Consider the following 23380-nt stretch of genomic DNA (forward strand, 5'->3'; position numbering starts at 1 on the left):
TTTTTTGTTTTATTTTGTTTATTTAAAAATATTCTTGAAGATTTGTCTCCTTTATTATACTCTTTAATTTATTGAAAAATGTATTCAAGGTCCAACTTTTTTTGAGTATTGCTTTGAATGAATCCATAGCTTTTTATATGTACTGCTATCATTAGTGTTAATTTTTAATGGTGTACAATTTTAACTTTTAGTTTTCTGACATAGAAATTACTTAGTGGTTGATTTTTTGCCATTCATTTACTGGCTATCTTTAATTATTAATTTCAGTTTATTGCATTATGTTCAGAGAATATGGTTTTTATGAACCTTTCTAATTGTTCATTTGAGTCATAATACATTCTCATGTTTTGGTAGATGCTTCATAGTTGTGTGTATGTGTGTATGTGTATGTGTATGTTATTTTTCATCCCCTTCTTTGTCTTTTTGTGGAATAGATATTAAATTACCCCATAATTAATATATTGGCAAACTATTCTTGTATTTCCAACAAATTCTGCTTCACATTTTTCTGTGCAATGTTTTTTTGAATAAAACTAGGCTCATTTCTCCATCTACTTATGAATTCAACAAATAACTATTGCGAATCAATTATATTTCAGATCCCAGATGAGCTTTTAGGCTATGGCAACGGTCAAGACAGACTCAATCTCTGATGCTGTGGAACGTGTAGCCCATTCATCCCATGAGTGGTATGGCGACATCAACACTCATTCAGTGATGGCCTGTAAGTGTGGAGGGTGTGGTGACCGGAGAGTACAGGGTACACTGTAGGAAGGGTAGCAGGGAGTTGTATACCAAAGTCAAGGGGGCTAGGAAAGACCTCCTGAAAAATGAACATTTAAATCAAAATGGACACATTTTAAGATCTGAAAGCAGACAGTATAATTCAGGGTTCTAACAAGAAACTTGTGTATACATATAAAAAATGGAAACTTTGAGGAATGTTTAATGTGGCACTGATTATAAGTTTAAGCAAGGTGTAGGGAACAAATAAGGGATCATGCTGTACTTTGGAACTAGCATTGCTCAAGGCCTAAAACAGAAAGGAGTGATTACAAGAACCTGGAGATAGACTGTTTGGAGGGCTGACTGTGTGATAGAGAGTCAGCGTCAGCCTATGTCAATCTCCCAGGGCAGAAGTTAGGGGAATATATACCTTCACCTAAGCTCCTCAGTTTTTTTCTCTCTGATCTCTGCGAGTGCTTCTCTTGGGCCAGCACCAACTAATAACCAAAAGGCAAAAGAGCCCATTGGTGTATTTCCTATAGGGCAGCTACCTGGGCACAGAGCAGGGTCCAGAAGAATGGCAAGGAGACCTGGAAAGGCAAACAGGAGAAATTAAACTTCGGTCTAATATGAGTGGAGTGAGACATGGGAGATGGGGGTCAGAGAAGTAAGCCAGAGTTTAGGATTTTGTCCTATGGGAAATGGGAAATTGTTGATCAATTTTAAGCAAAATAGTGAACTGATCACATTTGTGTTTTTATTTTTATGTTTATTTTTTATTTAGTTATTTTTCAAGTACAGTTTTCTGTCTATTTCTCCCATCCCAGCCCACCCTGCCCCATGCTCCCCACCTGCCCCCATTTCCACCCCCCTTAGTTATTGTCCCTGTGTCCTTTATACTTGTTCCTCTAAATCCCTCCCATTTGTGTTTTTAGATGATAACTCTGGCTACAATAAAGAAAATTCCTTAGATGGGATGATGGCCTCCTTCACAGAATGGGGGCACTGGAGAGGGATGACCTATTGAGTGGTGAGATGAGGAGCTTGGTTTTAGTTCTAGGCTGAGGAGGTTCTTGGCTAGAGGTACAAATTTGTCAGTATAGAGCAGTTAAATGGTGTTTGAGGTTTAGGAGTTGAGGAGGTAACCTAGAATCTGTCTGCAGCATAGAAGTGAAATTAGGGACCCCAGAACTCAAGAAATTGGCAGAAGAGGTACAGTCTTTAAAGGAACAAGAAAATAGAGATGGGTGGGAAGGTAGGAAAAAATGTGGAGAATTTTTAGAAAAGCAGTCATGCTTTTGAATCATTTAATGGTAGGTGTACTCCTGGCATGCCCTAGATGAGTCACTATGAAATTTTATGTCCAGGATATCAGGATAAGGTTAGTGAGGTCATTTCAAGTAAGAGAGAATTGAATGCTGACATTTGATAGAGTTTCTTCATCTTCAGGAGGGACTCTGGTCTGGAAATCTGAAACCCATCTAAGGAAGACATGGGTTACAGTGAATTTTCTTCTTGCAAGATTTCCATGTCTGCAGATTCTGTTTTTGTGAAGTTGTTGGAAGCTGGAATGTACCAGGTGGTTGTGAAGGAAAGTACACGATCCATGAGATTGGACACTCTTACTATAAATGAATCACCTACTTTTGTTTGCCTTCATGGCTAAATTCAGACTATTAAAAATAATTATAAATGATTCAAGACTTTTGGTCCATTAGATTTCCTCTGAGAAGGAAATATTTGAAAATCAGAATATCAAATTGAATAAAAAATGGCTAGCTACCTTTCTGCCCAACCTACATATATATGAAAACAAGATTTTATAATTTAGATATTAGATAGTAGTTAACAGATTCAGAGGCACAGTGGCCTTAGATGACGTGTGCACTGGCTCGCAGTGCCCTCGGTGTCATGGATGAGACATGAGACAAATTCACATGGACTACCGAGTCCTTTGGAGGAAAAGGGAAGGCACAGCTACTCCCTCAAGCAGGGCATACCTCACAGCGGCCTGGCAACTCTCTCAAGGGGAGCGTGCTGACCTTTGCCTTGACAGGCTTTGGGTTATTTTGCACAGGAGTTCAGGTACAACTTATTAATCATTGTCAGGCAGTAAATAGTAGATAGTATACAAAGAACCATTAGGGCTTCTTCTAAGTCAGGGTCTATCAGCTAAAAGGCTACAAAACTTTGGGAAAATAAACTCATTTTCTGCTTGGGCCTTTACCATTTAACTAAAAGCATTCTTAGCAAAACAGATTTCACATATTCTTTCTCAGGCCTAATTACCCAGGGAGCCTGCCATTCCCACCACAAGGCTGCACCACCCTCTGTCACCGTTTTCAGGTTTAAGTCAGGTAGAGGAGACAGATAGCCAAGGAATTCTCGGAGACTTCTCGCAGACAGACTGAGGACTCAGGCTTTGTCAAAGCCAGGGGGCGAGGGTCCATCACCCTTTTTCTCCATAGGCCCCCAAGTATTTCCTTGGGGCCTCCACATGATCATGCCTGTCTTAGGTGGTTCCCCTCTTGGGGAATCTTACCCATCATTGGCTAACTGATCAGGTGTTGGAGATCAGTTATGGAAAAAGGAGCAGAAGCAGCACTCCTGCCAGGGAGATAAGCTTGGTCTCCTTAGTGCCTTATGGTCAGAAGGTCACTCACTCAGCCTTAGCCATGGTGGGTTTCAGCTCCTGAAACCAGGCAGAGTGGTTTCCAACACTTAGACATGTTAAAAATAAAATTCTAATATTAAATAGTGAGGCTGTGTCTAAGTTTTATTAAAGTTCTTAGTGAGAGAGCTATTAATATGTTCTTACAAAAAAGACATAAATGTACGAACGACTAAATAAAGTATGGGTAAAGTTGCTAAAAACAATTTGGGGTGAATTTTTCTTTCAGGATGTGAACTCATGACACTTTTGCCATTTTTGTTAGGTTAACCTCTAACATAGGGAAGTGTAAGCCATGCAAGCCTTTTCTCTGTTGTGGATTGCTAGGTAAATGTGCTGTAATAACAAAGGTACATTTCCTAAGAGTTTCAGGTAAGTCCTCACTAGAAAACACTCTTGAAAGGTGGAGGGAAAAATAAACAACCATGAATCATTTTTCTTCCCAGACTGGGATTTTGTTTTCACAGTGTTATTAATGAAGGACCATGGCATTTCAAACTGCTTTTCCTGATACAGTTCAAATGACAGTGTCATCAGGAGCTCAGTCCCCAGAGATTCTAACTCAGCTGTTCCTTCAAGCCAGAAATGTCAAACAGGTTTTAGAAAACTTATCAGATTTATTGAAACTTAAGTTTCTGTCCTTCAAATTTCCTGCTGATTTTCCTCACCCCTCGTTACTGAATGCAGACTGGAGAGAGTGAATCAGTAATATGGTGAAAGGTCTAATGCAGAAATCTTCAAACTGGGAAAGAGACGTACATTTTAAGGGAATTAGTTTCTAGATCCTCAACTCCCCTGTACCTTTTCCTAAAAATGATCTGCCTGAAAGCTTGACTGTGATTCTCATTTCCTCTATCTCATTTCACAACTGTCCTTCTCCAACGTTATTTACATAACAAAGAATCCTTCTTTGAAGCAAAGATTTAAAAACCTCTAGGGCATTAAGGAAAGGAGTACTTCCTTTTTATTGGTGCCAGAGAAGCCTTCTTTAATCATAGAATTATAGATCTGACTCCAGTCATTTTATTAAGAAAGTAATTTCCAAAAAATGTTTGCCTTTTATATTAAAAACCTTTAAAATTATATTTGTTTTCATGAAAAGTGCATTAATAATAATTATAGTCACAACTGAATCCAGAAAAAATAACTTCTAACAATTAGAGCAGTATGATCAGAGGAAGTTGAAACATTTTCAAGTATAATATTTTTGTTGCTGACTTTCCTGGGTGATCGATAAAAGACTTTAAAAAAATATATATTATGTTAAATTCTGCAGAAGAAGTTGAATGAAAATATGATTTTAAGAAAAGAAAGAAGCAATATAAAATCTTCAATTGTTAACGAAAAGTTTGTGCATGAATTTTAATTGGATGTTGATGGGTATCAAATCACTTTGGTATTAAGATTTTATTGCACAGCTCTGGCTGGTGTGGCTCAGTGGATTGAGTGCCGGCCTGTGAACCAAAAGGTCACCAATTTGATTCCCAGTCAGGGCACATTCCAGTTGTGTGAGATACATGCCCTCATGAACTGGGGGCATGTGAGAGGCAAACGATAGCTGTATCTCACATGCACGTTGATCTTTCTCTCCCTCTCTTTCTCCTTCCCATCCCCTCTCTCTAAAAATAAATAAAATCTTTAAAAAAGATTTCAGTGCATATATATAAAAGTTACTATATGACTTTTTAAAAAAAGATTTTATTTATTTATTTCTAGAGAGAGGAAGGGAGGGAGGAAGAGGGAGAGAAACATCAATGTGTGATATAGATACATCCATACGTTGCCTCTCACATGCCCCCAACTGGGGACCTGGCACGTGCCCTGAATGGGAATCAAATTGGCGACATTTCATTTTGCAGGCCAGCACTCAATCCACTGAGCCACACCAGTCAGAGCTATATAACTTTTATGTGAAAATGTCAATATTTATAATACATTAGAATTTATAAATGTTATCTTAAAATGTGTGAAGGTTTTATAATTTCCCAAAGTCTGACTGCCATTCATGTAATGTATTGGTTGGTCTACAAACATGAACACACTTTGATGGTAATGCAGAGTTACTGTTAATGTATGTTTATGTTCAATCTTCTAACCATTCTTTAAATTTGTATCTTCTACAGACTGGTGGAAAATATCAGTCATTGAAATTCATGCAACTTCTCAAAAGTTTTCCCTTAAATTTGAATCCAAATGAAGAAAAACAGAACAAAAGACTTTTAACTCTGATACCACTCACTTTTCTGAATTTGCAGATGTTCCATGCATGCAATTATCAAATGGTGTAATTCTGAGATACTGTAAAGGAAGTTGTCTCCCTCAACTTCACCAAAAAGCTGCAAGCGTTTCCTTCTGTCAAAGGATGTTTAAACATCTGTTGCTGCAGTCAATGAAAAGTGCTGATTCCAGGTGCTGCAGAGAGAATTAGGCTGCCAAAGAGAAGTGAGACCAGGAGCTCAAGAGAGAGAGAGCATAAAAGCTCCCTGCTGCTGGTTTTGTTTGTAAATACCGAAGCAGGGTACATGTGTTAGCAAAGCATATTAGTAAGAAGCAAAGTATGGGTGACATTATTTGAACATTTGGACCCAACCCTTCCTAAAAACGTAATCTGGTTTTTCAGATTTTTTTTAGCAACAATATTTTGTGGGCTTTTTTCCTTCAGTTACTTTGATACATGTTCTCTTATTTGTACACAGATTTATGTAAAAAACATTTTTTATTTCACAATTTTACTTATAATAACAATATACTTACCATGCTCACCTGCAAAAGTTATTGAGTAAACTAATGTATATCCAAAGATGTAACTCTGGGAACTTATGTATGGACCAACTAACTATTCATTGGTGTGGAAGAGTATTCAGAATATGTTAGTTTTTCGCTGTAGGAAAAAATCGGAAAATAGCATTGATAGCAACACTCAGCCATATGAAAAAAAAGTTTAAGAAGTTCTCCCCAAAAGAATTTTCCTCTGATAATTTGGAAAGGTCATACATTTCTTTTAAACTCCTGAATTCTTCATTGAGTTACATACCATGATGCTTGGGACATTTGTTAACACCGGCCAAAAAGTGTATTTTAAAGTTGAAGTATTATTGGAAAATATATTGGAGAAGGTTAAAATATTGGACAGTCACAAACCAAATAATTACAAACTGATGTTAAAAAGGCACAAATTCCCTATGTAAAAAAAATCAATAATGGTAACAGTGTCGATTTTACTTCGGACTTTAATAATGATAAATAAAATCAGTTATATGCAACTACCACCCTAGAAAAAGTGAGAACAGGCTGTAAGTGCTCAGTACAGCCTTATTTTCATGTGTGTCTTTCTTGTAATCTGTGTCTATCAAATAAACGGCATTGAGAGGCTGCAGCATTTTGCCACTCTTTGGGGCAGAACAGGGTCTCTTGATTACTAAGCTATGCGTACAGTGTGTGATCCTAGGTAAGTTAACATTTTTGAGCTTTAAGTTCCTCGTGTAAAAATGGGATATCAATAGTACCTACAGCATAGATTTCTTGAAACTACTAAATGAAATGATACATGTTATGCATCTATCAAAATGTTGGGCACATCCACATACTCAGTATGTTAGCCACTACTACTATTATTACTGCCAATACAATATTGGTAATGACAATATTAATTACTATTAATAATGGATTTGGTGTCTAATCCACTTTTGAAGACAAACAAGAGCCTAAGGTACTAAAGCCTGGGCTGGAGCATGGTATCTAGGAACTATGGTTGGAAGGGGTGTGTTTAGAGTGAGTGGTGGGGATAGATGGGATTTAGGGAACTGGAGGCCTACCTTACCCTGGGCTGTGGCATCTAAAACTAAATGGGAGAGTTCCAGATGGCTCCAAGTTGTTTAAGGGAACTAAGAGGATGGCCCAAAGCTCTGAGGGTGTGGGCCTATGGCAGGCAATAGAAGCTTTCAAGGAGGACATAGAGAAGCCGCAGGAGATATGGGATGTCCTTTGCATGGCACCAGCTGTGGTTCTAGTTCCAGTCTGGGTACTAAATCTCTTGTGTCAGTACTAATAATTGAGAGATGACAAGCTATTCTTATGAATGCTTTTTAAAAGTTATTTAACAATCTGCCTTTGGTTCCCTGTGGCCTCTCCAGTCCTTTCAAATGGTTGCCTCAGCAGAAGCAAGCACAGCATTGCCAGAGTGTGCCTGTCAGGGGCTGAGTCCCAGCAGCACATGAAATGCTACCTGACAGTTGTTCGTTCTTTTTTTCTCATCTTTTTAGATAAGACAAATGGTGCATTAAGGAAATTTAAGATACACAGGATAAAATTAGATGAAAGTCAATAAGAAAGACTGATGGATAAATTGGGAGACAGACAGATGGATTTGATAGAGTTTTCACATTGCTTAGTAATTAGAAAGAAATAAGATCTATACCAAAAAATTAGATAACCTAGGCTGAGAGGTAGAGGGTGGAGAAATTCTACAAACTCAACAGCAGCAGATTTTATTGTACTCCCAAGTAAGGCTGGAGAGAGAAAAATAAAGAAAAAATAATTGTGGAAAAGATAAAAAATTCAATTTTGGATATGGTGACTCCAATGTGATGGTGACACACGCAGGTGGATAGTAATGAGAGTGATTTACACTGTGAAAAGGTTAAGATGTGATTCTAGGAAGTAGCTTTAGGTCAAGCTATGACAGTCACTGGATAGCTGTGACACAGTATCTGACTGTCCTGTTAACACATGGAGTTGTGGGGGTTAAATGAAGCAAATGCACGTGAAGGTCATGTGCAAACCTGTAAAGCATTGTGTGCATTCAGTATTTTCTTTATTATCTTGAGCATTATAGCTTATAAATATTGTGTCTATGTTCCCTATAGTCAGACAGATTAGTATTTCTTTTCTCCAGAGCAGTCAATGATTTCCTCTCTGTGTTCCTGTTATACCTGACACAGGCACTGAGGTCTGAGGTTTCTGTACGCCTCCCCCTGTCACTCATCTCACTGTGCCTCTGACAGAGCACAGAAATACATCGCTGCATCCTCCAGCCGGGAGTCTGAGATCCTGAGGCCAAAGTATTTGCTTTCTTTATGGAAGTTCGCAGAGAAGCGATTATTCGTTGCATTTTGTTTCTTAAAAGCTTCTTGGCGGATAATGAGAATCATCTCCCCACTGGGAGGCTGTTTGTACCAGAACAAATAAAAATCACTCACAGTAGTGTCATATGTACAGGCCAGGGTCACAGTCTCTGCCTCCTGCACAGACATTTCTGGCTGAGGCTGATTGACCTTCTGGGCCACACTGGATCCTGTGGGAAGGAAGGCAGAAAGGAATGACTGCACTGGGTGTGACAGCAGACAGACAGAGCAGGCAGACTCAGAGCTGGTTCCCATCCCCACCTGCTTTCCTCCTCTTAATCTAAACTCCTGGCAGAATCATTCAGGCTTTTTGCTTCCAATAGCTGGTACCAATGAGGAGGTAAGTTCTCTGTCTTATTAATCTCTTTACTGACTTTACAGGCTTACTGCGTACTCAGGAAACAAATACATATGAATTCCTTACCAAGACAGGTGGAGACCACGAACACCCACAGCAACCCAGTGCCTGCCATGCTGGCGCCTCTCTTCTGCAGGGAGAAAAAATATCTTGCTCTCATCTGAAACCTGGTATCAGCTGTACTCAGTGACATCACTGAGTCAGAACAGGAAGCGGAATGTCAGGTGGGCCTCTGACTTCGTTTTGCTTAAAATAGTTTATCAGTGCCTTTTGTCTTTTGCTTCAGAGAATAAAAGTTTGTCTATACCACCAAGTGAAAAAAGATGTTAGAGCTGTAATTTTTTCTGGGGTAAAAATCAAGACAAGGAGCCAGTAAATTGTTTCACAGAAATGTAATTTTGGAGAGGAGAATTGGATGGGCAGGAAAAAGACAAAACCAAATGTAAGCAACTAGGTTTTCTTTGTAAGTTTTTCCTTCCTTCCTTCCTTCCTTCCTTCCTTCCTTCCTTCCTTCCTTCCTTCCTTCCTTCCTTCCTTCCTTCCTTCCTTCCTTCCATCTTTCTCCTTTCCTTCCTCTTTCTCTCTCATCTTAAAGCCAATATCATCATGGTCTCTGTGTTTCCATTACACAGGTTTTGATTATACTACTATTCTTCGACCAATTCTTTATTTTAATAATTTCTCAATACTTCAAAACAATGAGAAATACAACAGCAAAACTCACTCTGGATAAAACTGGAACCAGAATTTTGATATCTAATTGCACTGCTACTGGCTTGAAAACATTAAAAAAATTTTCAAAGGATACTTGGCTTTGGCTGGGTCAGGGAGCTCAACAACTGTACAGTACTACTGGTAAACGTTCCTGTGAGAACTCTGTGGCACACCTCTTCATGGCTCATGAATGAAGAATCAGAACAATTAATTTAAAATTTATTTGGGAACATTGTATGTGACATATCTGACAGAGATTCACTGGCACCTTATTTTTCCTCATGGGTACATTCTCCTATGAGAGAAGAAAGGTCAGGAATTATAGTTCTCATATCATAGAAGAGTCAATTGTGCAAAAATGAAAGCTCACAATGCAAAAAACCACTAGTCTCACCTGCATTAATGTTCTCTTTCTACTGAGTTTGTGTCATGCAGGCTTAGGTAAGGACATCTCTATGGTCCATCTTTATTGGACAGTATTTTTCCTCTGCATAAAAGAAGCAGAAAAGACTAAATACAAAGCTGATTTGTCATATAGGGAGTGGTGGCCTAAACTTTCCCAACCTGTTTATTATTTCCATTTGGAGAACAGGTAAGCAATAGGCATTTTTCCATAGACCACATATGTTCTTAACTCCAGAGGACTTCTTAAAGTATACCTCGGTGAGTTGCTATAGATGGCATAGTTCTTTTGCTTGTTTGCTCAGTCATTGAATTGATGCCATGTTCCCTGGTAAGGTTGCTCAGTTGGTTGGAGTGTTGTCCTGTGCACCAAAAGGTTGTGAGTTCAGTCCCTGATCAGGGCTTATAGCTAGGTTGTGGGTTTGAACTTTGGTTAGGACATGTATTTGGGACAACAGATTAATGTTTCTCTCTCTCTCTCATCCTTCCCCTCTCTCTAAAATCCATCCACATATCCTTGGGGGAGGATTAAAAAATTCTGTCATGTCTACCATTTTCTTGTGAGAGTTACATGAAATTGGTAAAATTGTTATTACTTTATCATTTTCCCCTCTCTTCTTCAGTTTTTATAGGAAAATCTAGATGACTAATTTGTTTTTTTCTATCAATCTCAGTCCAGCTGAAGCTGTAATTTCACAAAGGAGTCCCTCAGAAGTAAATGTTCCCTCCCTCTTGCCTGCATTCAATGTGCCTGCAATGCAGTCAGGGATCCTCAGCCAGAGGGTCCACCCTGCTGTTTCAGATCAATCCCTGGTCCTTTGGGCGCAGCCAACCCAACTTCGGTGTCTTATATCAGTGATTTTCAACCAGTGTGCAGCTAGAATTTTTAAGTTGTGCAATACCTGACTATTTAGTCAGGGCTACTGAACTCTTTTCCCTTAGATTGTCAAGTTAAAAAAATGACAACAGCCATTCACATTTGATGTGAATGAATAAAAATTATACTCATTTTTTGTCAGATCAGAAAAAAATAATGTAGATTTTGGTGTGCCACAGGATTTTAGTAGTTTATGCTTTAATAGTTTATGCTTTAGTAGTTTGTGCTAGGAGATGAAAAAGGTTGAAAATTGCTGTCTTACATCCATCATCCAATCAGTCCCTAGCTCCTTCGGACGGTTAATCAGGTTGTTGGAGTCTGAGAATCAAACAAGATGATATATATAAAAGAACTTTTAATAAGCAAACATGCAGTGGGTACAATGCTGTATTTTTCTTTGACTTTAAAAAATATTATGTCCAGATGATAGTTATTTTTTTAAATTTTGTCATTTTAAATAAAAGTGGTTTCTTGGGTTGGGGTGTTTAGATAGACTGTAAAAGGTGGTGGGCAAAGTCAGATGACAGGATATTAAGAAAATTATATGGGTGAAGAAAGACAATAAAAGATAGGAGGAGAAAGCAGTGTCCCATCTGTGAAGTCTGAGAGATTCCACTGTTTCCTTGAAATATGAGCAGTGTCATAGGATTTCTCATAGGACTTCATTGGTTAGACTGCATCAAGCAAAAACTAGAATAAAAACATGTGAACATCACATGTCTACTCTGGTGTTCTCATGGAACAGTTTTCACGGAGGCAGAAGCTAAGGCACAAGTGGGAGAAGCTATTCCAGGTGTCAAGAAATTCCCTCTTAGTCAGGAGGAACTCGACTCAAGAACACTGAGGGTTCCCAGTCCTAGTCACCCCAGGCATCTCACATTTAGCATTGCTATTCTCTTAATTCTTTTCCTGAGTGTACAGTGAACAACAACTTTTAAAAGTCTTTTTAAAAAGTTTTACTTATGTTCACTATATTCATGTATACTTTGCCTTGTCAGAGGTGGTGGACATTGTTCACACACTTTTGGCTGGGAATCCTCATGCACAGAGTGGGGTCCAGTGCACTTGGGGGATCTCTGGGTGACGTGGGTTTCCTCTGATACAGAGGTAGGTGGCTGAGTCTGTTGACTGGGTGGTCTTTTTTTAAATTGCTTTTCTTTTTCTTAAAGATTTTATTTATGTTTTTAGAGAAGAGAAGGGAGGGAGAGAGGGAGAGAAACATCAGTGTGTGGTTGCCTTTTGTGCAACCCCTGCTAGGGACCTGGCCTGCAATCCAGGCATGTGCCCTGACTTGGAATTGAACTGGCCATCCTTTGGTTCACAGGCCGGTGCTCAATCCACTGAGCCACAGCAGCCAGGGCTTGGCTGGTTGGTCTTAAGTGTACAGGAGTGGAGGAGCTGGGACTAACATGGAAAGAGGCTGCTAACTGTCCCTTGGACTATACAAAGGCACCAGATTTATCCAACATCCTTTTCATCCTGTACCCAGGGATCTGAAACACTGTTCAAATAAGTATATTAGATAGTAAAATTTTTTCCTTATTGGATGGTCAGTCAGGAAGGATTTCTTCTTTCATCCTTCTATGGCTAATTTTTTAAAAGATGTTAAGAGTGAACTAAAAATTATATTTATTCTTTGAGTCTGTTCTATAAAAGATAAAGATTAGTTCTTGGAATCTTCTCAGTCCTCTGGGTTCCTGATGACATAAACTCTACTAGCTCACTTCTGGCCACCAGATCAGAAATGTGGCTCTTAGAAGCTCCTTCATGCTTTGGCCTTCCCAAACCCATGGAGGATTTGATCCTGGAGCGTGGAAATCTCACTGAGAAAGGAGGGTTCCCCCCCTCAGTTGTTTAGTATGTGTTAGCCATTTTCTCAATACCAGACAGTCTTTTGCAACTTTACTCTTGTCAATGAATGGAAGCAGTGACCTCTTCAGGTCAAAGAAATAATTACCAGGTAAATTTCTATAATTGGCTCCTCTGCACAGACAACACTCCATCAAAAACTTTGTTCAGAAAGTTATCTATTCTTATCAGTTTCTGATACCTATCTGCACTCAACACAGACCTTACTTATTTATATTTATTGAATATATTGGGTGACTCAATAAATTATATAGTTCAGGTGAACAATTGTATAACACGTCATCTGTAGATTGTGTTGTGTGTTCACCACCCATAGTCAAGCCTCCTTCTGTTACCATTTATGCCCCCTCTTCTAGCTCCCACCACTCCTTTCCCTCTCCTAATTGTTATACTGTTGTCTGTTTCTATATTTTTTATTTTATTGGCTTAATTTTTTCACCCTTTTTCATACAGCTCTCCAAATCTCTTTCATCAAACAGCTGTCAGTCTGTTCTTTATTAGCCTATTTATATTTTGTTTGTTTGTTTATTCTCTTCATTAGATTCCCCATGTAAGTGAAATAGCATGATATTTGTCTTTCTCTGACTAGCTTATTTCACTTAGCTCAGTACTCTCTAGATCCATCCGTGCTATCACAAAATGTGAAAAGTCTGTCTTTTCTACAGCCAAGTAGTATTCCACCGTGTGAATGTACTGCAGCTATTTTATCCACTCACCTACTAATGGGCACTTGGGCTGCAATGCACATAGGGGTACATATATTCTTTTAAATCAGTGTTTTGGGTTTCTTCATATATACTACCAAAAGTGGAATCACTGGATTATCAGGAAGTTCTATTTTTAAATTTTTTGAGGAAATTCCATACTTTTTTTACAGTGGTTGCATCAGTGTGAATTTCCACCAACAGAGCATGAGGGTTCCCTTTTCTCCACATCCTCATCAACACTTGTTTTTTGTTGATTTATTGATAGCTATTCTGACAGGTGTGATATGGTACCTCATTGTGGTTTGAATTTGCATTTCTCTGATGATTAGTACCTTGAGCATCTTTTCATATGTCTATTGGCCAACTCCTCATGGGAGAAGGGTTTATTAAGTTTTTTGCCCATTTTTCAAATAGGATTCTTTTATTGGTGTTGAGTTGTATAAGTTCTTTGTATATTTTGGATATTAACCCCTTATCAGATTTATCATTGGTGAATATATTCTCCCATTTAATGGGTTCTCTTTTCATTTTCTTGATAGTTTCTTTTGCTATGCAAGATCTTTCTAGTTTAATATAGTCCCATTTGTTTATTTTTTCTTTTGTTTCCTTTGCCCAAGGAGACACATTAGACAAAATAATGAGAAATGTCCAAGGTTTTACTGCCTAAGTTTTCTTCTAGGATTTTCATGGTTTTGAGTCTTACATTTAATTCTCTAGTTCATTTTGAATTTATTCTTATATGTAGTGTAAGGAAGTGGTCTACTTTCATTTTTTGCCTGTATATGTTCAATTTTCCAAATACCATTTATTGAATAGACTACCCCATTGTGTGTTCTTACCTCCTGTCAAATATTAATTGACCATAAAAGTGTGGATTTTTTCTAAACTTTCTATTCTGTTCCATTGATCTATATGTTTATTTTAATGCTAATGCCATACTTTTTGGACTACTATGGCCTCATAGTGAAGTCTGATATCAGGTAGCATGATTCCTCCAACTTTATTTTTTGTTCTCAAGATTATTGTGGCTACTGGGTTCTTTTGTCATTCCATATAAATTTTTGAAATATTAGATCTAGTACTGTGAAATACAGATAGGTATCTTGATAGGAACTGTGTTGCATATATAGATTGCTTTGGGTAGGATGAACATTTTAATGAGGTTAATTCTCCTAATCTGTGAACACTGTATGTGCTTCCATTTATTTGCATCTTCTTTAATTTCTTTCTTTGATGTCTGATAGTTTTCCAAGTATAGGTCTTTTACATTCATTATTAAATTTATTCCTAGGTATTTTATTCTTATTGGAACAAATGTAAATGAGATTATTTTCTTAGTTTCTCTTTCTGATAGTTCATTATGGGTGTATAGAAATTCATCTATTTTTGAATATTTCTTTTCCATCCTGCTACTTTAAAGAATTCATTTATTGGTTCTAGTAGTTTTTTTGTTGGAATCTTTAGGGTTTTATATATACATTTTCTTGACATCAGCAAGAACTTGATTATTTATTTATTTATTTATTTTTATTTTTATTTATTTTTTATTGATTATGCCATTACATTTGCTCTATTCCCCCCTCCTTTCCCCTCCACCCTGCATACCCCTCCCCCACCATTTCCCCCTTTAGTTCATGAACATGTGTCTCAAATTCTTTAGATTCTGTATTTCCCCTACTATTCTTATCCTCCCCCCTATCTATTTTCTATCTACTGTCTATACTACTTATTTTCTGTGCCTTCTCCCCCCTTCCCCTCCTCCCACTCCCCTGTTGCTAACCCTCCATGAGATCTTCATTTCTATGGTTCTGCTCCTGATCTAGCTATCCTCTTAGTTTGCTTTTGTTTTAGGTGTGGTTCTTAATAACTGTGAGTTTGCTGTCCTTTCACTGTTCATCTTTTTTATCTTCTTTTTCTTAGGTAAGTCCCTTTAACATTTCATATAGTAAGGGCTTGGTGATGATGAACTCCTTGAATTTGGTCTTATCTGAGAAGCACTTTATCTGTCCTTCCATTCTAAATGAAAGTTTTGCTGGGTAGAGCAATCTTGGTTGTAGATCTTTGGTTTTCATGACTTAGAATACCTCTGTCCAGCCCCTTCTTGCCTGTAAGGTCTCTTTTGAGAAATCAGCTGACAGTCTGATGGGAACTCCTTTGTAGGTGACTGTCCCCTTAGCTCTTGCTGCTTCTAGGATTCTCTCCTTCATTTTAATCTTGGCTAATGTAATTATGATGTGCCTTGGTGTGTTCCTTCTTGGGTCCAACTTCTTTGGGACTCTCTGAGCTTCCTGGATTTCTCGGAAGTCTATTTCCTTTGCTTGCCAGATTGGGGAAATTCTCCTTTATTATTTGTTCAAATAATTTTTCAACTGGTGGTTGTGCCTTTCCCCCTTCTGGTACCCCTATAATTCGGATGTTGGAACGTTTAAAGATGTCCTGGAGGTTCCTAAGCTTCTCCTCATTTTTCTGAATTCTTATTTCTTCATTCCTTTCTGTTTGATCATTTTTTTCTTCCGTCTGGTCCTCTCCCTTGATTTGAATCCCAATTTTCTTTCCATTACTATTGGTATCTTTTGTATCAGCATTCATTTCAATTAATTTAGCTTCCATATGTTTCTCTAATTTGTGACTAAAATCCACCAGTTCTATAAGGATCTTTATAACCAGTGTTTTGAACTGTGCATCTGAAAGACTGGCTATTTCTTCATCACTTAGGTCTATCGGTTCTGGGGCTCTGAGTTGTCCTAGAGCCATTTTTGGTCTATTCGTGCTGTTAAGTGAGCGGAGCAAAGCCTTAGTTGTTTACCAGGACAGGGTGACCCAGGTCGCTGGTTTGTGACGCTGTGTGTGGGGGCGGGGTCAGAGAGGGAGCAATGGCGTTCCTCTCCGCTAGCCCAGCGCACCCAGTCACTCAAAGGCCTCGGGCTTGCTTATCCGATCCTAATTTTGCGAGCCTGCTGCACCGTGCGGGTTAATGCGCGCGACCGACCGAGCCACCGCGCCTCTTCCCTGTGCGCTCCGGCAGCCAGCTCACTGGCGATCAGCGCCCTCGGTTGCCTGCACGCACTGCGCACCACCCCGGGAATTTTTTCTTGCTAACCTGCTCTGCTGCTGGCCTCGCTCCTCGTACCGGTCCAGCCGAGTATCTAGTTGTCCTTTGGACTCCGTATTGTCGATTTTCCGTATGGCTTGGTTGTGACTGCTGTTAAAAATAGTTGTTCTTAGATTTGGTTGTGCACAGAGGTGAGGTGGAACCTCCACCTACTTCTCCATCTTGGCAGAAGTCCTGATTATTTAAATACACTCTACTCTTCCCTTTATCACTGCTTTCAGAATTCAAACTTTTATAATGGCTCACCTTCTCAAAAACATCTCCTGTGACTCTGTTGGAACATAAATTTTTTTCTCTTAGCATTATCTCATGAATACATGATGACTATAAAATAAACTTTAAGCAAAACCTGGGCTTTACTGAGTTCTTATTATGTGCCTAACCCTGTGCCAAGAGCATTGAGAAATGCTGAAGTATACAAGGCAAAGTTCTGTCCTTACGGAGTCTGTAATGTATTTGGGGAGGAAAGTTTGGTAACTTGAAACAACAGCAAACCCTTCAGGAAGGGGAGTCACTAAGAATCAGATTGTTGGGGTCAGATTCAGTACTGCATGACGTTAGAACAGAAAGAATTCAAGGATTCTCTTCTAGAAAAGAAGCCTTGGACAAGCTAGAGCTTTAAAATGTTTATGATTTGACCAGTCTGAAATGCACATAAAAGGGAAATTTGAGTGAGTAGAATACCCTGAAAAGGAATTCAAGGGCTTGAAGTGTGTATGAGTCAGGAAGAAGAACAGACTGACTGGAATAAAGGCACATTTTGGGGAGAAGGAAGAATGCACTTTAAAATGGTAGAGGTTGAGCAGATGCAGAACATTTAGATTTGTTAAGTAAAGTTTTTGTGTAGTCAAAAGATATGCCCACACATCTACAGAGATTGCAGTTCTGTAAATGTGTTCTATCTCACCATTATTTTGAAAGATAAGGTGACACATTCAATTTTACCAGTGAATTACTCAAGCACCCATCTGTTCTTATTAGTAATCCACAAGGTTCACCTTGAACTCTTTTGCTATTTTTCTATTCAGTTTTTAAAGAACCTATATTTTAATTTTGTTTTTCCTCAAAATAGACCCTGAAGCAAGGACTCAGGTGAAGTTAATTTATATAGGAATAGATCTTAGGGAGCAAGAGTCAGAAAATGCATAGGGAAAGACTGGGGGTTGATACGCTAGGATCTCCCAAAAAGGGTATAGAAGAGAGAAGAAGAAATTATGTAGTGCAACATTAAGGCTAGATTCTGCCAGGATCTCCCAAGATGGATGTAGAGTCCCTTTCAGGATTGTCAGCTGGAACTCAAGAAGCTAGAGCATTTACCAGTCCTCTTTCATCACTGCTTAGTGCTGGCCAGCAGGGCTGGTAATTGCCCTGTCCTTGTAGGCTGAGTGAACATCTGAGGAGTCAGAGAAGACCAATGGTCTAAAGACCATTACTTTAGAAAGTACACATTACAATGTATGCTGCATGATCTCATGATCATGTAGGATGATCTCTGGAATGAGTCTGAGAGTCCACAGAATTGTCTACTGCAGCTATTGATAAAATTAGAGCTAGGTGTTTGGATGGGACATTGAATCAGAAGTGCTCTTACACTACTGAAATGCATGCTTGCCCTATGTATTTTTTCACTGTGTCACTGAGTCTTCAAGGTTGTGGCTGGCTGCAATTTATTTAAAACACTTAAAATGGGAGGGTTGCAGGACACGAGATTCGGGCCCCACTTTAACAGGTACCAAGGCTGTAATTGGTAGCCATCTTCCCCCTCTTCCTCCACACTCTCCAGATTTCCTTCGATAGCACTTTAGCAGAGGTAGCTTGCTTGGTTGATGGGGTGCCCCAGACTCTTCATCAGTGAAGGGTCGCAGTTCTTGATCACTTTGCCCTTTTCAGGTTTTGCAGCAACAGCTGTTTCTATGGGGAAGGGAAATACCTAATATGAATCACTAAAATTACAGACATATTCCTCCTCACCCTCCTTGGGTGACAACAACCTGGTGCTTCATGACAATTTGGGTCAGTTACCCCTCCAAGTATAATACCTCCTTTTTTTCTTGTTGGACCATTGGCACAAGTTCAAAGATACCTAGGTCATGGCCATAGTTTTGCTGGAATCCTTACTGAACCTCTGGTGAAAGCCTTCATCCTCTGGGAACTAGACCTCTAGTGCAACAGATGCTAAGTTGTGGAAAAGAAATGACAAATTCTTAAATAGGTTATGGGACTGACATCAGAAGAGTCTAGTCCACATTCATTTGTTAGTTTCTAAACTTGTATAATTTAGGTTAGACGATAGAAGTACCTATATATCAGCCATTAACTTAATAATTATGACAGCTTTCTGCAGAATAACATTCAAATCACTAAGAGAGTTGCCCCTGAGTGTCTTCTTAGCTGAGCCTTTAACAGGACATTCCATCATTTCTACTAGATCATCTGTCCAAGGTACCAGGGCATAGGTCATTTTTTAGGTTCGAGGTTGGACCAGTAAGTAGATCCTTTCCTAGTTATGTCTCCACTGACACACATGTTGTATTGAAACATGGGTCCTTTGTTCTGTGGAGATTCAGTCTGGGACATGGATGGGAGAATAAAATTGAGAATATATTTTTGACAAAAGCTTCAGTTATCAAAATGGTAAAGTATAGGGCTTCCGGCCAAGATGGAGGTGTAGGTGGAAATACTGTATCTCCTCGCACAACAAAATTTAAGGACAATAAAGATTTAGAAACAAAAACACAACCAGAACAGACAGAAAATTGAACTGTACCAAAATTCGACAACAAACCATTCATCCAGACCAGTAAGAGGGGTGGAGTTGGCAGCCAGTGGAGAGGGGGTCTTGGCAAGAAAAGGTTGGCAACTGGGGCGTGGGGAGGAAACCAGCAAACCCAGTAAGGTGCACAAGGTGGTTGGCTGACTGCGGACACACATTTGCGTGCAGATAAACCAGGCAAAAAATGGGCAGTGAGACAGACTGCGCAACCCAGGGCCCCAGCGCTGGGAAATAAAGCCTAAAAGCATTGATTGGAAAAACTTGCAGGGGTTGGGGCTGAGGTGCTGGGTGAGACTCCCAGCTTCACAGAAGAGTTCGTTGGAGAGACCCACAGGGTTCTAGAATGTACACAAGCCCACCCACTTGGGAACCAGCACCAGAAGGGCCCAATTTGTCTGTGGGAAGTGGCAGAGAAGACTGAAATCTGAGAGAGAGCAGAACAAATGCCATTTCTACCTCTCTGACCCATCCCCCCACATACAGCGTCACAACCCAGCCACTGGGTTGACCTGCCCTGGTGAACACCTAAGGCTCTACCCCTCATATGTAACAGGTGCGAACATACCAAAAATAGCTCAATCAGCAGAACAAATCAAAGCCCCAGAGCCAATACGTTTAAATGACCAAGAGACAGGCAACCTATTAGATGCATAGTTCAAAATACTGGCGATCAGGATGCTCACAGAACTGGTTGATTTTGGTCTCAAATTAGATGAAAAAATGAAGGCTACACTAAGTGAAATGAAGCAAAATGCACAGGGATCCAATAGTGATGGGAAAAAAAAACTGGGACTCAAATCAATGGAGTGGACCAGAAGGAAAAAAGAAACAACCAAACAGAAAAGAATGAAGAAATCAGAATTTCAAAAATGAGGAGAGGCTTAGGAACCTCCAGGACATATTTAAATGTTCCAACATCTGAATTATAGGGGTACCAGGAGGGGAAGAGGAATAGCCACAAGTGGAAAAGTTATGTGAACAAATAATAAAGGAGAACTTCCCCAATCTGGCAAGGGAAATAGACTTCCGGGAAATCCAGGAAGCTCAGAGAGTCCCAAAGAAGGTGGACACCAAGTAGAATACCCAAGAAGGAACACACCAAGGCACATTATTATTATATTAGCCAAGATTAAAATGAAGGAGAGGATTCTACAAGCAGCAAGAGATAAGGGGACAGTCACCTACAAAGGAATTTCCATCAGACTGTCAGCTGATTCTTCAAAAGAGACCTTACAGGTAAGAAGGGACTGAAAAGAAACATTCCAAGTCATGAAAGACAAAGACCTATATCCAAGATTGCTTTATCCAGCAAAGCTTTCATTTAGAATGGAAGGGCAGATAAAGTGCTTCTCAGATAAGGTCAAGTTCAAGGAGTTCATCATCACCAAACCCTTACTGTATGAAATGTTAAAGTGACTTATGTAAGAAAAAGAAGATAAAAAATATGAACAGTGAAAGGACATCAAACTCACAGTTATTAACAACCACACCTAAAACAAAAGCAAACTAAAGCAGACAGCTAGATCAGGAGTGGAGCCACAGAAATGGAGATCACATGGAAGGTTAGAAATAGGGGAGTGGGAGGAGGAAAGGTGGGGAGAAGGTACAGAGAATAAGTAGCATAGATGGTGGGAAGAAAATGGGGGGGGGCACAAGTAGTGTGGGAAATGCAGAAGCTAAAGAATTTATGACACATGGACATGAACAAAAGGGGGGAAGGTGGGTGGGAGGGGGTGTGCAGGGTGGAGGAGAATGAAGGAGGGGGGAAATGGACAACTGTAATGGCATAATCAATAAAATATATTTTAAAATGGTAAGGTATAGGGTTCTTGGAAGTATAAGCTCCCAGGTAAAGTATAAAGATTTTTTGAAAAAAGGCTTAGGAAGTGTAATCTGTCACATACACCACACAAAGGTATAAGGTTTACATGTGGAATATGTATGAAGATGTTTTATAACACTGGAAGACACTACACATGCCATTATTTTTAAAGGTTTACAGATTGTCGACACTCATCTTCCTTTGTTTCTTATATTCAGACAGAAGGAGCTCTTATTCCCAGAAGAAGACAATGATTTTCTATGTTCCTGTTTCCCCAACCACTTCTCCCCTCCCCTCTGACACCCGTGCTGAGGTCTGAGGTTTCTGTACGCCTCCCCCTGTCACTCATCTCACTGTGCCTCTGACAGAGCACAGAAATACATCGCTGCATCCTCCAGCTGGGAGTCTGAGATCCTGAGGCCAAAGTATTTGCTTTCTTTCTGGAAGTTCGCAGAGAAGCGATTATTCGTTGCATTTTGTTTCTTAAAAGCTTCTTGGCGGATAATGAGAATCATCTCCCCACTGGGAGGCTGTTTGTACCAGAACAAATAATAATCACTGTCGCTTGTGTCATATGTGCAGGCCAGGGTCATAGTCTCTGCCTCTTGCACGGATGCTTCTGCCTGAGACTGATTGACCTTCTGGGCCACACTGGATCCTGTGGGAAGGAAGACAGAAAGGACTGACTGCACTGGGTGTGACACCAGACAGACAGAGCAGGCAGACTCACAGCTGGTTCCCATTCCCACCTGCATTTCTATTCCTGACCCAAAGCTCAGGCAGAACCTGTCAGCTTTGAGGCTCCCCATAGCTGGGCTCTGTGGGGCATGAAGGTCCTGTGCTGTTAATGTCTTCTTGTTTCCAAGCCCCAGTAGAAAGCATTGTAAACAAAGACTTACACCTTCCTTACCCAGACAGGCAGAGACCAGGGCTGCCCAGAGCAAGGCAGCAGGCGTCATGCTGACAGGTCTCCAGCAGAGTGAGGAGTCTGTGCTCTGGTCTGGTCTGGGTGCTTCTCTGTGCTGGTGACAGGAAAGGGTGTCACAGGTGGGAGGGGGACCAAGTCTCAGTGTGGAGTTTTCCCAACGCTTTTTGGTCTTTCAGAAAATAGGGCCACAGTGGTAAGTCCAGGGAGAGTGCACTCTGAGGAAGGCCTGGATCCCTAACCCAAGGCCCTGCAAAGGGGCACCAGGCTAGCTCTGGGGAGCAAGGCTGACCGAGTGCAGAGCCCCTCAGTCTGCTTCAGCCAGCAAGACCAGAAAAACCTGTGTGTCCAGTTTGAAATGAGCAAGAGGCTTTTTAAAAACTAATTTATTTTAAAATTTATATTATTTATTTGTCTATCAATTCCTTTTTCCTCTTTCTCCTTCCTTCTTTTCAATTTTATTTCTTCTTCCTTCCTTCTTCTGCTTCTTTTTAAAATACCCACAAGTGAGACAAAAAAAACAAACAAAAAAACTTGGAACTGTGAAAAGACCAGAGTTGGACCCAAAGAGGGGGCATCCCAACAGCTGAGACAGTGAGACAATTTTCACTTTACTAATACAGAGAACCTGCAAGTTATTGCATATTTGTATTATTATTTTTCATTATTTCTTACATCTTTTATTTGAATAGTATTTTTGTATTCCTTTTATTTCTATTTAGTCTCCTTTGCTTGGCTGGTTATATCATATTGTTTGACAGGTTTACCCTGTTCTCTCATTCATAGTGTATTGCTAATTTACTGTCCTTTGCTTCACTTGTGTTTCATTAGCACATTACTCAAGGTCCTATACTCCCTCTTCTTGTTACCTAGATCTCATAGATTCTGCCATATGATTACTGCTCTAATATTATTGTAAACACTAGCTGATTCATACTATTGTAAGTACTGCACAACACCCCTCCCAGATCTTAGCCCACTTTGTGGTTTCCTGAACTCTATTACTTTAGTGGTTAACTCTATTCTCTCACACACTACACCTATTTACTATTCTGTACTCTCACCTTACCTCAGAATCTGACCTCCCACAGCCTCACTGTTTTCTAGATCCAACTCACAACCCTTCTCTCCCCAACAAGAGTCTTATCTTCCTTCCATTCTTTAAAAAAACTGGCTAGTTGGGTAAAATATCATGGTTAATACTATACATAGCCAAAGAATTTCCTATTGCTTCTCTACCCACTGCTACTATAAATAGCATAGAGTTCTCTCTTGCTGTCATAAACCATTTTGCCTGAGCA

General features: G+C 39.6%; 2 gene segments (V, D, J or C); both read right to left on the reverse strand.

Annotated features, from left to right (window-relative positions):
- Window positions 1-8382: 8382 nt before the first annotated feature.
- On the reverse strand, window positions 8383-9000 carry LOC128625795 (T cell receptor alpha variable 38-2/delta variable 8-like). The segment is given in 2 exon segments: window positions 8383-8690; window positions 8945-9000. Coding segments are annotated over 2 exon segments (357 nt in total).
- Window positions 9001-21467: 12467 nt separating this feature from the next.
- LOC119037124 (T cell receptor alpha variable 38-1-like) lies at window positions 21468-22135 on the reverse strand. The segment is given in 2 exon segments: window positions 21468-21812; window positions 22065-22135. Coding segments are annotated over 2 exon segments (357 nt in total).
- Window positions 22136-23380: the final 1245 nt, after the last annotated feature.

The sequence above is a fragment of the Artibeus jamaicensis genome, unplaced genomic scaffold (assembly GCF_021234435.1).
Source record: "Artibeus jamaicensis isolate MK-2021 breed Jamaican fruit bat unplaced genomic scaffold, CSHL_Jam_final contig_887, whole genome shotgun sequence".
Classification (NCBI taxonomy): Eukaryota; Metazoa; Chordata; class Mammalia; order Chiroptera; family Phyllostomidae; genus Artibeus; species Artibeus jamaicensis.